The 15,698-nt window shown below is 46.2% G+C and overlaps 1 protein-coding gene across 5 annotated transcripts in view; it reads right to left on the bottom strand.

The window, feature by feature from the left end:
* cdpf1 (cysteine rich DPF motif domain containing 1) overlaps window positions 1-15,698 on the bottom strand; it is a 55,832-nt gene that overhangs the window by 25,547 nt on the left and 14,587 nt on the right. For 2 of the 5 annotated variants that reach the window (XM_067999847.1, XM_067999851.1), the window contains exons 2-4: window positions 5,618-5,730; window positions 3,576-3,687; window positions 1,447-2,422 (exon numbers count right to left, since the gene is read on the bottom strand). In XM_067999847.1, coding sequence (XP_067855948.1) covers window positions 2,291-2,422; window positions 3,576-3,687; window positions 5,618-5,730 — 357 coding nt within the window. In that variant the 3' untranslated portion in view covers window positions 1,447-2,290. Of the gene's footprint in view, window positions 1-1,446; window positions 2,423-3,575; window positions 3,688-5,617; window positions 5,731-15,698 lie in introns of those variants that run through there. The other 3 variants (XM_067999849.1, XM_067999850.1, XM_067999848.1) reach the window with 2 other exon arrangements.

The following is a 15,698-nucleotide window of genomic DNA, read 5'->3' as shown; positions in this document are numbered from 1 at the left end:
TGTGAAGCAACTTAGGATGTTTTACTATGTTAAAGGCGCTATAAAAATACACGCTGTTGTTGTAGTATCAAGAAATAAACCAATATCCCAAAAGGAGCTCCACACACAAAGGAGCAGAAGGTAAGGGAAAAGACCAGCAATTAGCACGAAATCAAACAGAGCTAATATAAAGTAAAGATGAGCTAATAGGATAAGGGGGAGCAGGTTAGTACAATCAAGAGAATTAGTCAAAAAGCAGTAGAGTTCAATGAAAACTACATCAGGCAGGAGAGTGCTTCGGTTTTAAACAGCAAGGAACATAAAGGAACAAGGTTCAGGAGATTTAGATGGCAGGCAAAAACAGCAGGAATTACAGGTCAGATATAATCAGGCTCAAGATGAAATTGAGCATAATCGTCTTATAGGTTCTGATTAAAGACATCACGGATATGTGGGAATGAAGACTATGGTAGAAATGTTACACTAAAAGTAAGAAGCAGTTGTTGGTCAACCAGAAACACTCACGCAGAGAACAGTGTAATGACGTGGACATTATTAGTGACACCTGACAAGAGACAGTAACCCCTCCACCACAGCTAGTTGCTGGACTGTACAATCTGGTGAAGCAGAAAGATAAAGAGGTGGAAATTGAAAATGCCCAACTAAATGCAGCACTAAAACTGGCCAGGAACAGCTTGACTGAGGGTAGGAGAAAGGGGAGCATCAAATCGGGATAATACAGAGAGAACCCAAGATTGGTGGAGGAAGACCGTTGCCACTTGAGAGGAAAATAGCTTCTGAGGTAAGTCTGCAGAGGAGGTTAATGGTATTACAGTCCAATGTAAAGCTTCCTCTTTACAGATGCTGGCTCCTCCCATATTACATCCAGATAAGCTCCCCCCACCCAGACGAAGGGGTTACAATACTGACAACCCACAATCTGCCTTTCCATGAACGTGTTGCAGCCTCTCAGCTCATGCCCATCTCGTGCTCTCTATCTCTCTCCTTCAAAACCACATTTCAGTCCGTCCATCCTGCTCACTGAGGTGGCCCTAACCAAAGTCACAAGTGACATCCTCTAACTGTGATGTGTTATTCCTCCTTGTTCTACTCGATCTCTATAGCATTTGGTATGGTGGACAACACAATCCTCCTCCGTTGCCTCTCCTATTAGAATTGCACCAAGGAAATACTGTGGATAAGTGAGTTACATGGACCAACGGTCTTCTGTTGCTTGAAACTGTTACTATGTTAATACAATTTTGCTACAAATATTGACCAGTCTAATTCTTCAAGAATAATGTTACTACACTTAGCAATTAGAGGTACTCTTACCCTTGTCGTCACTAAAGATTCCCTACAGTACCTTAGAGGTACTGTAAAATGTGGAGCTGCTGAAAAAACATGCATAGTGTTGTAATGTTTCTCTTACCCCAGCTGTCAGGCACCAATGCTACAGATAACACATTTTTAGATATCAAAGTCTATTTATTACCAAAGGAATACATGATTTTCAGTACTGCAAGCCATACCAATCTTGCCGATAGGTCAAAATGTTGCAAATGAGTGATGCACCCATCTACGGAAGCTTTGCCGATGCCTGTGCTCCAACATGCTTTGCCCCAGGGCAGTGATAATGGACTTCACCACCAGTTTGCTCTACGGTGAGTGCCTAATCTCAGCACTTCTGTCAGGGAAACGTGCACAGTAGAAGCGAGGTGAATTGTCAGATTAAACATGGAAATCAGCGAAAGGGTCTTTCTCATGCACTTCTGGTCAGGAGTAGTACTGGGAAAGGACTATGAGCAGGAAGAACAGTGTTTCAACTGTTTGCACCATGTATTGAGGATAAACGTATGTTTTTTTCTGTATTGGTGACTGAGCAATACGGCTGTCTTTTTCCTCTTGTACACTAGTACTTCTGCCAGTTAGCACTACAGTTGCTATCTATTGGTCCTGCAATTGAAATTGAAATATGCTTTCCAAACCTTCTCACATTCATAATAGGTGTCTTCACAAGCTTCTTTCAACAAAGTGAAAATGTTCCTTTTTGTTCTTAAAGCTACTTTATTTTTCTAATGTACTTTACTTAAAACCATTTAAACCTTTCTGCAGATGATGCCAAAATATTGCTTCATACGGGAAGTAAAATTGCTGGACTTCTTCCTTATAGCAAGTATTTCCAAAATAAATGGCAGAGTTTTGCCTTTTGCTTCACTTTTGGAAAAAAAAGAATCCCCTTCCAAATGTCCAGGTCATTATGAATGTTTGACTCCCACTTTTTCTTGTTAAAGCTGATTCTGAGCTGTGTTCACTTGGAGGCCTGAGGTTTTTGCTGCTGCTTTTTCTTCTGTAGGTCTAACTGAATCTCTTCAGGGAATTCTCCCATGTGCTCCTTCACACAGGGAATGCAGAATCGCTTTGTATAGAAAAGGCTACATTCCTAAAGGATTCATAAAAAGGGGGAGGGGGAGAAAAGCAGTAAATGAAGAAAAAAAGATGGTTTCCTGTGCTTGTGATCCCATGCCACCCACCCCCAACACCCGCCCTCTCTCACAGCCGTCTTTTCGTAGCCTTGAACTTTTTCAAAATTATACTGCACTTTTCCACTGTTGGTCCTTGCTGTAATACTATATGCCAACCATTTGCATTCTTCAAATTACAATTCACACCTTACAATGCAACAGGAACAGGAGTACTCTTGCCCTGCCCTATCTTGCACAACTTTGCTGTGCCTTCCCTTGTTGAAGCATTAGCTCCTCAAGCCTGTTCTGCCATTCAATGAGATCACGGCTGATCTGTGACCCAACTCCATATCCTTGCCGTAGCCCCACATCCCTTAGATTTTTGTTAACCAAAGTTATTATCAATCTCAGATTTAAAATTAACAATTGAGCTATCAGACAGAAGTAGTTAAAGTTAAGAATTTGAGAACTAGGGGTATCTGAAAGGGTGCTGTGGTACATTGGTCAAATGTCTGGTCTCAAAGAGAGGACAGGAAAGGGCAAAGGAGTAGGCTTGCGAGTCCAAACCAAGACAAGGCGAGATGAGGAATGGGAAGGAAGGCAAAACAACTTTGAGGGCAATGAGCAAGTAAAGATAGCAGAAGATCAGGTCAGTCAGCAGAAGGGAGGATATAAAAATACAGAATAGGATAAACGCACAAAGAGGTGAGCAATGCTTCAACAAGGGAAGGCACAGCAAAGTTGTGCAAGATAAGGCAGGGTAAGGGTATGAAAAGCAAAGCAAGGCAGCTGAGAACAGGGCAAAGCAAGGCCAGTAAGAGTAAGGCACAGCAAGGACAACGTAAGGGATTTTAAAGCAAAGTGATGGGGTGGTAGCAAGGGCAAGGTAAGGATGGGAAAGATAAATCCATACACGGTTCTTTGGCAGTGCAGGGCAAGACAATGCAAAAAAAAGACAAAGGAGGGAATGGAAGGTGATTACTTCAATCTGACTTCTGCCCTGCCCACAGTACCAAGACGGGGTTGGGGTAAGATTCACTGCACACTATTGTCTACTTACTTTGTTAATGTGAACCAAGTGATTGTCCTTCCTAAATTACCGATAAATAAGCAATTATGTGACATACGTACCTGCCCAACACACACGGCATTGTTGCACAGACTACAGTGGGAGCCAAGGATGAGAAACTTGTCCTTGTGAGGGGTGAATGGATCGTTCATGGTGTAGCACACCTCTAACAGTCTATGGAAAAAAAGCAAGCCTATTTGTACAAATACTGTGGAATAGATGGGTAAACTCTAATGTTCATTCTGTCCACGGTAAAAGGTTGCGTGGTGTGCCAGGTCCGTGATCTGTCTCATTTTTTCAATAAAGCAACAACAGCATCTTGCATTTATATAGCGCCTTTAACATGGTAAAATGTCCCAAGATGCTTCACAGGAGCGTTATCAAACAAAATTTGACACCAAGCCACATAAGGAGATATTAGGACAGGTGACCAAAAGCTTGGTTAAAGAAGTGTGTTTTAAGGAACGTCTTAACGGAGGAGAGAGAGGTTGGGAGACTGAGAGGATTAGGGAGGGAATTCCAGAGCCTAGGGCCGAGGCAGCTGAAGGCACGGCCGCCAATGGTGGAGCAATTAACATCTGGGATGCGTAAGAGGCCAGAACTAGAGGAGCGCAGAGATCTTGGAGGGTTGCAGAGCTGGAGGAGGTTACAGAGATAGGGAGGGGCGAGGCCATGGAGGGATTTGAACAACAACTTGCATTTATATAGCGCCTTTAACGTAGTAAAACATCTCAACAGGAGCATTATCAAACAAAATTTGACACTGAGCCACATAAGGAGATATTAGGACAGGTGATCAAAAGCTTGGCCAAAGAGGTGGGTTTTAAGGAGCATCTTAAAGGGGGAGAGAGGTAGAGAGGCAGAAAGGTATAGGGAGGGAATGCTAGAGCTTAGGGCCTAGGTAGCTGAAAGCATAGCCACCAATGGATGAGAATTTTAAAATCGAGACACTGCCGGACTGGGAGCCAATGTAGGTCAGCAAACACAGGTGATGGGTGAACGGGACTTGGTGCAAGTTAGGATACGGGCAGAGTTTTTGATGAGCTGAAGTTTATGGAGGGCGGGAGGCTGGAGAATTTCTTTACCTTCCTTTTTTTGAGGCAGTGACTTGCTTATCTGCCATCATCCCACACCAATAAGGCTGGCACACTACTTGCTCCCAGACCTCTGCCAATTGCATTCCATAATTGAATCACTATTTGGAGATTTCTGAGGGTAGCCTGGAGTGACTTCAGATTATGAGTGGTCCAGGGCTTTTTATGTAAACATGATCGAGATGGAACCAATGGTCTGTATCCCTACACTTGTTGTTTAAGAAACAGCTTGTAGGCCTGGACTTTCTGCTTTGGGTGCAACCCAGAAGTTAGACCTGAAAATGTGCCCAATGTTGTCCTCATTTTGCCGATGTGAAGTTACACCCAAGTAGCCTCCCAATCTCATTACAATATGTCCAAACTTAAAATGGGCATAAATCATGGTAAACAATCGGGGCCCATGGGGACGAGTATACCCACACGAGTATATTTCTTCTATGTGTCATGAAATTTAAGTTTCAACTTATTTAAGTCATTCATGCACCCCAGGCACAGCATATTCAAGAAACTGCAATCGGGGAAGCTTTTCAATTTTTAATGTGAATTATACCTATGCCATAAAAATGCACTAAAGGAAATAGAAAATATAGTGCAGGTCTCAGTGAAGAGAGTTTTTTTTTAAATGTGCTGTGCCTGAAAATCTGATCACAATGTTGAGAGACCCTCCGAACAAGCGCCATTGGAGGATACTCACATTTGAGAGTTGGGGGCATGGCCAATTTGGTGGGCGGAGACTTGTTCGGACTGAAGATTTGATGGACGGGCGTAAGAGATAGAGGAGACTCGGGCATATTGTTGTTACGCGGGTAACTCACGCACGCCCAAAATTCTGCGATCTTTTAAGCTACGTAATTGGTTTGCGGCCCGATTATGTGTGAATTAGGGTGCAAATGCGGAGGAATCTTCAGGCCGTAATGTTAAATAGTGCTGGTAAATTAAATAGGTGGTAGGTAATCTGTACAATCTGTCGGTGTAATGATGTGCCATTCTAAACTTCAAAAGTCACTAACACAATAGAGCGTGCATTTGGTGGTTTCTGTCCATAGTAGCTGTACGGAACTCTAAGTCCACACAACCTGCATTCAAACTCTCCTTTTGGCTCTGGCTCTTCAATGGACTGCATCTGAAATAAAGGTAAATGGGATCATTTCAACTTCATCACACTTTACACAAAAACAGGTTTCCAATTACATACACTGTAAACAAATAGAATTGGCAGTAAGCTTGCAGAATAACATTAGAAATCAGTTTCAGGCTGGCCCCATGGTTCAATGATTGTAAGCTATACATTGGAAAGCCCAGATTCTTGTGGTTTTGTACTCACAATTTTCCCCAAACAGCATGATATCTTAGTCCCTCTTCGATCCCTTCCTCCTCCACCCCTATACTTCAAGATCCTTACTGGCCAACTGCCTCCTAATACTCAGAGGCCTGATTGTAAGTGCGAATCAAAACAAAGATGAACAGGTTCCATCTTCAGTATAAAAGACTATGGTTGCCATGAGCTAACGCGGTATACCATGTGCAAAGGAATATTTCGTTTTTCACGTAACCAACAAAATTCTTCATATGCACAGGTGTCCATCACTCATGAATAAACTCCCAACTTCATTTATTCAGCAATGCCCACACGCTCACTGTTTGGACTCAAGTAAAGAATGGCTACTTGGGTGAGGTACTGAAGGCTGCTAGCCCTGTGGAACCATACTTTAACTGAATCAACTTTCGGAAGAAAAGATAGGAGCCAACAAGAACCAAATAAAAAATACGGAAGGCCGAGTCATAATGTTACAAATGTCTGAATTTCACTTCTGCTTGATGGGAAATCATAAATGCTATCAAGTGCTCCAACACTCATCATGACAGTTCTAAGGTTTCACTCTCAGTGTGATATTATTTGAAATTCTTGATAAAAAGGAAGTACAAGACAGTGATTGTAAGAATCCATTATTCCTCACAATTATAACCATAAACTACCAATACACGTTTTTCTGTGAATGTTCTCCAATCCCCTCTCGAAGGCACTGATGCAGTACCATAGCACATTTCCAATGCCACGCTCCACTGGCTTTACTTCATATGTGACTGCAAACAGTGAGTGTCCGCAGGGTATTCGACTGTGGAGGGTGTCACAGCCAAACTTAATCCAACATCCACACACACACGCTGCCAGCGGGGATTGCTGGATAGTATCAGGAGCAGAACACTGGTTAGTTTTTCCTCTCCCCAGCCCAGGGACACTGAGGCAATTGTTCGAATGATTCAGCTGAGATCAAACCAGAGATTTAACCTAGGATCCCTATGCCTGGTCTGTATGACTTAGTGCAAAATTAGGCACTGGCTTTAGCCCACCAGGCCATTGGCAGACCACCAATACAATACTTAATAAACAGTACAGAATTTTTTTTTTAGAAAAAGTGGTCTCAAACTTTTAGTAAATGTCTTTAAGTCCAACAGTTGCACTGTGCATTATTGCTGTCAAGTCATTTAACAGGGGCTGTGTAAAAGGAACAAAATTAATTAGCTCTTTTTACACAAACTATTTTCTATATTTCATGCAGTTTGACAATAATACAGTGGAATTAAAGACATTTTACTAAAAGTTTACGGCCACATTTTTTTAAACCAAAATTCTGAAGAGTTTAGTAAGTATTGTATTGGTTCTCTACTAATTTTGCACTAAGACATACAGACCAGGGATCCCAGGTCCCATCCCTGGTTTGAATTGACTGATCTCAGCTGGATCAGTATTTCATCAACTGCCTCTGTCCCTGGGCTGGGGAGAGGAAAAACTAACCAGGGTTCTGCTCCTGATTATTAGCCAGGGACCTCTGCTGGCAGCATGTGTGTTTGTAGCTGTTTTGGCTGTGACAGTCAAACACTCTGCAGTCACACATGAAGTGTAGACAATAGAGTATGGCATTGGTAAGCTGCCATGGAACTGTACTTTGGCTGGCTACATGAGAGAGAGGAAAACTGGGCTGGTGCCCTGCTCCTAACTGCAAGCACTTCTGGAAATGCACATGTCCAGTAACTGGGTCAGGACAGGGTTTTACTTCACACAGGGTTTTCCTCTCTCTGATGTAAAGACGCTGAAGCCAACTGTAGTAACCCCACTGCCACCGCAGCTGAGATCAGCAATTGTGGCATCACCCACTCTAGCCAGCCAAAATACAGTTCCATGGCAGCTTACCAATGCCATACTCTCTTGTGATTGAATAGCCTCACTGTCTAGACTCACATATCAAGAACAGATCCTTGGGTGAGACACTGGATGACCGCTGGTGCCTGTGTATCTGTGCCCCAATAAGAACCACTGCCTTCAGGAAAGGGAGAAAATTTGGGCAGGGGTAGAAGGAATATTACTTTAAAGGACAGTAATTTCAAAGTAAATAAAAATTGCGTCACTGATAATCACTGATCCCCCTTTAGGACACAGTTAGCTAGGTCAACTGAACTTCAAAATCTTCTCTGCCTTTCAGCTATTTTGACAAAGAATTTGGTTACTTTTAGTGGTTAAGCTGATCAACTTTATTTCAGTTTTCCTTTGGTTTTAAATTTCAGCTGAGTTTGTGCTTTATTCTTTTTGTTCCTCTTTCTTTTACTGTACTTTGTCTCTTTGGCTGCTGAATTTGGAAGTGCATATCAAAATAATCTTCCCCCTCATGGGGGAAGAAAAAAGATCCACCAAAATGATCTCTTCACATAAGAATCCCATCTGGTGCAGAGGGGGGCAGGCAAGTTGGAGGACCTCGTCATGGGTCTGCCCCTGAGCCTGGCCAAGGTGGCCATCCACGGGTCCAGGTTGGATGCGGCCCGTGGGAGTGGTCACTCTGGCTGCCTGCCTCTCTTCCGTGGCCATGTCCACTCCCGAGTGGCCCTGGAGAAGGAGCACACGGTATCCAACGATATCCTTGAGGCCTTCCCGATGGGCACCACAGGAAGTGAGATTAGGATTTAGATTATAAATGTCCTTTTGGTTTTGTTCAAATTAGACATTATGTTTAAATGATTCTATTAGTTGTGCCTCGTTACAAGGGGGCACTTGCAAGTTTGTTTTCCTGATAATGACAGTCACATATTTAATTAATAAGGCCCTGGACAGGATGAATTGATTGAGCTGGATGAGAGGGGCACAGAGATTCCTCTCTCCCCAATGAGCAGCTGTAACAGCAGGGTCCCAAATAGAGGTATAAAAACCAGCAAACACAATTACTCTGCTTCTTTTACATCCTGCCCATTAAGCAATCCATCAGAAAATAAAGCCCTGTCACAACCAGATCCAACTGCATGACTTTTGAACCTTTATAGAATAATTTTAAAACTAGTGATGGATTTTTTGATTCTAGTGCTCTGATGTAACTATATTGTCTCTTGAGTTGTTTGTGAACATAGGGAAAATATAGCTGCCACACTAATTCTGCTGTGACCAGTGCCAGGGACTAGTGCATGCGCATTGTAGGTCACCAACCGTTGCGCGGACCAGAGGTTGAGCACCAAAAATGCAGCCGATGCACATAGTCATAAGGGGAGAGGAGAGCAGGGCCGAGAGGAAGGGGAGAAGTGGGGCGGAAGGGGAGAAGCAGCGCGAGAAGCAGAGAAGCCGGGTGTAAGGGAAAGCGGGGGGGAGGGGGGGACAGAAGCAACAGGGGAAGGGGGAGCCCTGAGGGAGCAGAGCTGGGAAGGAGGGGAGAGAATGTGATCCAGATCTAAAGAGGGGAAAAAGAGAGAGAACGTGGACCAGACGGGGGGATGGATCACACTCCCCTCGCCCCCCCCCCCCCCCGGTAGACCTGGATCACCCTCTTGACCATGAACGGCAGCAAACTGATTTCTTGGTAAAAGGCGACACCGCCTCCCCCCCCCTCCGCCCCCCGCCCCCGACACTTTCTACCCAATAAACCTGTAAACAATCAATGGCCCGAACACAATTCCCCATCAGTCACCGCAGCTCTCTCCCACTGTGTTTAGTTTGAGGGAGTGATTAGTGACAGTGTGCACACTTCCAGATTTCGATCGACATGTAATGTCCTCCTGCGCATGCGTCGGGCCACCCAATGACACCACTCTTAACGCGTGCTAAGAAGCTACGGCTCTGTTAGTGATTCACTTCTAATGATATCACCCTCACCCATTCTCGTTGAATGAAATGGGCCTCACTAAACCAACCTTGCAGCTCAAATTATGTAAAATAGTCAATGCTGTAGATTTGTCAAATTCAGCCTCACAGAGAAATGACTACAGCCCCCCACATGACCTTGTGGTGCCCGTTCATTTGTTTTTTATTCGTTAATGGGATGTGGGCGTCGCTGGCTAAGCCAGCATTTATTGCCCATCCCTAATTGCCCTTGAGAAGGTGGTGGTGAGCCGCCTTCTTGAACCACTGCAGTCCATGTGGTGAAGGTTCACCCACAGTGCTGTTAGGAAGGGAATTCCAGGATTTTGACCCAGCGACGATGAAGGAACGGCAATATATTTCCAAGTCGGGATGGTGTGTGACTTGGAGGGGAACGTGCAGGTGGTGTTGTTCCCACGTGCCTGCTGCCCTTGTCGTTCTAAGTGGTAGAGGTCGTGGATTTGGGAGGTGCTGTCGAAGAAGCCTTGGTGAGTTGTTGCAGTGCATCCTGTGGATGGTACACACTGCAGCCACTGTGCGCCGGTGGTGGAGGGAGTGAATGTTTAGGGTGGTGGATGGGGTGCCAATCAAGCGGGCGGCTTTGTCCTGGATGGTGTCGAGCTTGATCGTTGTTGGAGCTGTACTCATCCAGGCAAGTGGAGAGTATTCCATCACACTCCTGACTTGTGTCTTGTAGATGGTGGAAAGGGAGTCAGGAGGTGAGTCACTCGCCACAAGATAGTCATAGAGTTATACAGCATGGATAGAGGCCCTTCGGCCCATCGTGTCCGCGCCGGCCATCAGCCCTGTCTACTCTAATCCCATATTCCAGCATTTGGTCCGTAGCCTTGTACGCTATGGCATTTCAAGTGCTCATGCAAATGCTTCTTGAATGTTGTGAGGGTTCCTGCCTCCACAACCCTTTCAGGCAGTGAGTTCCAGACTCCAACCACCCTCTGGGTGAAAAAGTTCTTTCTCAAATCCCCTCTAAACCTCCCGCCTTTTACCTTGAATCTATGTCCCCTTGTTATAGAACCCTCAACGAAGGGAAAAAGCTCCTTAGTATCCATCCTATCTGTGCCCCTCATAATTTTGTACACCTCAATCATGTCCCCCCTCAGCCTCCTCTGCTCCAAGGAAAACAAACCCAATCTTCCCAGTCTCTCTTCATAGCTGAAGTGCTCCAGCCCTGGTAACATCCTGGTGAATCTCCTCTGCACCCTCTCCAAAGCGATCACATCCTTCCTGTAGTGTGGCGACCAGAACTGCACACAGTACTCCAGCTGTGGCCTAACCAGTGTTTTATACAGCTCCATCATAACCTCCTTGCTCTTATATTCTATGCCTCGGCTAATAAAGGCAAGTATCCCATATGCCTTCTTTACCACCTTATCTACCTGTTCCGCCGCCTTCAGGGATCTGTGAACTTGCACACCAAGATCCCTTTGACCCTCTGTCTTGCCTAGGGTCCTCCCATTCATTGTGTATTCCCTTGCCTTGTTAGTCCCTCCAAAGTGCATCACCTCGCACTTTTCCGGGTTAAATTCCATTTGCCACTGTTCCGCCCATCTGACCAACCCATCTATATCGTCCTGCAGACTGAGGCTATCCTCCTCACTATTTACCACCCTACCAATCTTTGTATCATCAGCGAACTTACTGATCATACCTTTTACATTCATATCCAAGTCATTAATGTAGACCACAAACAGCAAGGGACCCAGCACCGATCCCTGTGGTACCCCACTGGCCACAGGCTTCCAGTCACAAAAACAACCTTCGACCATCACCCTCTGCCTTCTGCCACTAAGCCAGTTTTGTATCCAAAGTGCCAAGGCACCCTGGATTCCATGGGCTCGTACCTTCTTGACCAGTCTCCTGTGGGGGACTTTATCGAAGGCCTTACTGAAATCCATGTATACCACATCCACTGCATTACCCTCACCACATCCACTGCGTTACCCAGCCTCTGATCTGCTCTTGTAGCTACAGTATTTATTTGGCTGGTCCAGTTAAGTTTCTGGTCAATGGTGACCCCCAAGATGTTGATGGTGGGGGATTCGGCGATGGTAATGCCGTTGAATGTCAAGGGGAGGTGGTTAGATTCTCTCTTGTTGGAGATGGTCATTGCCTGGCGCAAATGTTACTTGCCACTTATGAGCTCAAGCCTGGATGTTGTCCAGATCTTGCTGCATGCGGGCACGGACTACTTCATTATCTGAGGGGCTGGGAATGGATCTGAACACTGTGCAATCATCAGCGAACATCACCATTTCTGATCTTATGATGGAGGGAAGGTCATTGATGAAGCAGCTGAAGATGGTTGGGCCTTGGACACTGCCCTGAGGAACTCCTGCAGCAATGTCCTAGGGCTGAGGTGATTGGCCTCCTACAACCACTACCATCTTCCTTTGTGTAAGGTATGACTCCAGCCACTGCAGTTTTCCCCGATTCCCATTGACTTCAATTTTACTAGGGCTCCTTGGTGCCACACTCGGTCAAATGCTGCCTTGATGTCAAGGGCAGTCACTCTCACCTCACCTCTGGAATTCAGCTCTTTTGTCCATGTTTGGACCAAGGCTGTAATGAGGTCTGGAGCCGAGTGGTCCTGGCAGAACCCAAACTGAGCATCGGTGAGCAAGTTAATGGTGAGTAAGTGCCGCTTGATAGCACTGTCGATGACTCCTTCCATCATTTTGCTGATGATTGAGAGTAGACTGATGGGACGGTAATTGGCCGGATTGGATTTGTCCTGCTTTTTGTGGACAGGACATACCCGGGCAAATTTCCACATTGTCGAGTAGATGCCAGTAGCTGTACTAGAATAGTTTGGCTCAAGGCGCAGATAGTTCTGGAGCACAAGTCTTCAGCACTACAGCCGGGATGTTGTCGGGGCCCATAGTCTTTGTTGTATCCAGTGCACTCAGCCGTTTCTTGATATCACGTGGAGTGAATCGAATTGGCTGAAGAATGGCTTCTGTGATGGTGGGGATATCGGGAGGAGGCAGAGATGGATCATCTACTCGGCACTTCTGGCTGAAGATGGTTGCAAACACTTCAGCCTTTTCTTTTGCACTCACGTGCTGGACTCTGCCATCATTAAGGATAGGGATGTTTACAGAGCCTCCTCCTCCCCCCACTAGTTGTTTAACTGTCCACCACCATTCACGACTGAATGTGGCAGGACTCCAGAGCTTTGATCTGATCCGTTGGTTGTGGAATCGCTTAGCTGTCTATAGCATATTGCTTCCGCTGTTCAGCATGCATGTAGTCCTGAGTTGTAGCTTCACCAGGTTGGCACCTCATTTTTAGGTACGCCTGGTGCTGCTCCTGGCATGCTCTTCTACACTCCTCATTGAACCAGGGTTGATCCCCTGGCTTGTTGGTAACGGTAGAGTGAGGAATATGCCAGGCAATGAGGTCACAGATTGTGCTGGAATACAATTCTGCTGCTGCTGATGGCCCACAGCGCCTCATGGATGCCCAGTTTTGAGCTGCTAGATCTGTTCTGAATCTATCCCATTTAGCACGGTGGTAGTGCCACACAACACGTTGGATGGTGTCCTCAGTGAGAAGATGGGACTTCGTCTCCACGAGGACTGTGCGGTGGTCACTCCTACCAATACTGTCATGGACAGATGCATCTGCGACAGGTAGATTGGTGAGGACGAGGTCAAGTCGGTTTCTTCCCCCATGTTGGTTCGCTCACCACCTGCCACAGGCCCAGTCTGGCAGCTATGTCCGTCAGGACTTGGCCAGCTCGTTCAGTCATGGTGCTACCGAGCCATTCTTGGTGATGGACATTGAAGTCCCCACCCAGAGTACATTCTGTGCCCTTGCTACCCTCAGTGCTTCCTCCAAGTCGTGCTCAACATGGAGGAGGACTGATTCATCAGCTTAAGGAGGGCAGTAGGTGGTAATCAGCAGGAGGATTCCTTGCCCATGTTTGACCTGATGCCATGAGATTTCATGGGGGCCAGAGTCAATGTTGAGGACTCCCAGGGCCACTCCTTCCTGACTGTATATCACTGTACCGTCACCTCTGGTGGGTCTGTCCTACCGGTGGGACAGGACATACCCAGGGATGGTGATGGAAGAATCTGGGACGTTGGCTGCAAGGTATGATTCTGTGAGTATGGCTATGTCAGGCTGTTGCTTGACTAGTCTGTGGGACAGCTCTACCAATTTTGGCACAAGTCCCCAGGTGTTAGTGAGGAGGACTTTGCAGGGTCGACTGGGCTTGGTTTGCCTTTATCGTGTCCAGTGCCGAGTGATCCGATGCCGGGTGGTCCGTCCGGTTTTATTCTTATAATGACTTTTCGTAGCGAGATTTTACAACTGAGTGGCTTGCTAGGCCATTTCAGAGGGCAGTTAAGAATCAACCACATTGCTGTGGGTCTGGAGTCACATACAGGCCAGACCGGGGAAGGATGGCATGTTTCCTTCCCTAAAGGGCATTAGTGAACCAGATGGGTTTTTACAACAATCCGGTAGTTTCATAGCCACCTTTACTGATACTAGTTTTTTTTATTCAAGATTTTTATTTAATTAATTGAATTTAAATTCCCCAGCCGCCATGGCAGGATTTGAACTCATGACTCTGGATTACTGGTCCAGTAACATAACCACTATGCTACCATACCCTCAGGGCGGGTACATGGTGGCACATATTTGAAGGGGCCTACAAGTCAATTGCTGGGTTGGCCTGGCGTGGATTGTTTTCAGAGTCAAAGTGAGGTGGGAAGCTGCTCAAAGTGGAGGCCTCACTCCTCCAGCAAACAGGGGAGTTTGGTGGGAGTTTTTAAATCAGATCGTGCAGATAGCATTCGACAAGGTTCCATGTAAGAGACTGTTAACAAAAATGAGAGCACGTGGAATTGAAGGCAACCTATTGGCTTGCCCTCCACACCTGACTCCGAACCTGGACATCAGTTTGTCAATGCTCCAAGCTGACTCCACCCTGTCTACGTCAACTTTACCCCACCACAGGATCTCTGACTTGAACTTTGGACACCTTCATATTGTCTCCTCTCTATTCCATGTTTATTACCAGGACCTATCCATCCTAATCCTGTTATGTAACCACACCTATGTAACTTCAGTTTCAGTGACCATTTGGCTGCTGCTCCCGGCCCGAGCACATTACTTCTATTTCCCCTTTTTTCTTTACCCCTCCAAGGCACCCCTCCTGTCGTCATGCCTCCTTTCTTTATCACCTCTCAAGTACTCTGCCCCCCAAATCCCTGCCCCAACCTTCATACTCTCCTGCCGCTATATCCGGCTTGACTCCTTCTTCGATAAGCCTACAGCTTCCCTCTGTGCCTCTCTTGGCATCTTCCGAAGGGCCCATCGAGGCACTTATCATTGCCTCCTTACGAGCAGCAATCCCAACTGCCCCATCATATTCTCTCATTGATCTTCCTGCCCAGCGCTCCAGCTGAGGGCAAATCTTGCCAATCTCCTTCACACCCCATTCATTCCCCCCAGCGCTGGCCCTGTGGACTCTGCCAGCGGATCAACTATCACCGGCCCCCTCCGCATCTCCCTCCAGAATGTCCATTCACTTGTAAACAAGGCCCTTGCCATCCATGAGCTTATTATGGATGATTGCATCGACATCATGGTCTTGACAGAAACCTAGCTGAAGGGTGATGACACCGTTCCCCTTAATGAAGCCTCCCCGCCTGGCTATATCTTTCACCACTTGCCCCGCCCAGACCACTAAGGTGGTGGTGTGGCTCTGATCACCAAATCACACTTTGGTCTGTCCCCCTACTCCTTTAGCACCTTCTCCTCCCTTGAGCGTCTCATCTTGTTCCACCCCTCTTGCCTCTCCTTTAAAATCCTCGTTCTCTACCACCCACCCAAGTACCACGCCAAGTTTCTCACCAAAATATCTTCACTACTTTCCTTCCTCAGCCTCTGCACCGAGCGACTTCTAATCCTCGGTGATTTCAACTTCCATCTCAACTCAT

Source organism: Heptranchias perlo, chromosome 18, assembly GCF_035084215.1.
Source record: "Heptranchias perlo isolate sHepPer1 chromosome 18, sHepPer1.hap1, whole genome shotgun sequence".
Taxonomy (NCBI): domain Eukaryota; kingdom Metazoa; phylum Chordata; class Chondrichthyes; order Hexanchiformes; family Hexanchidae; genus Heptranchias; species Heptranchias perlo.
Note: the sequence above shows the minus strand (reverse complement) of the source record. Positions and strands in the feature narration are given on the sequence as shown.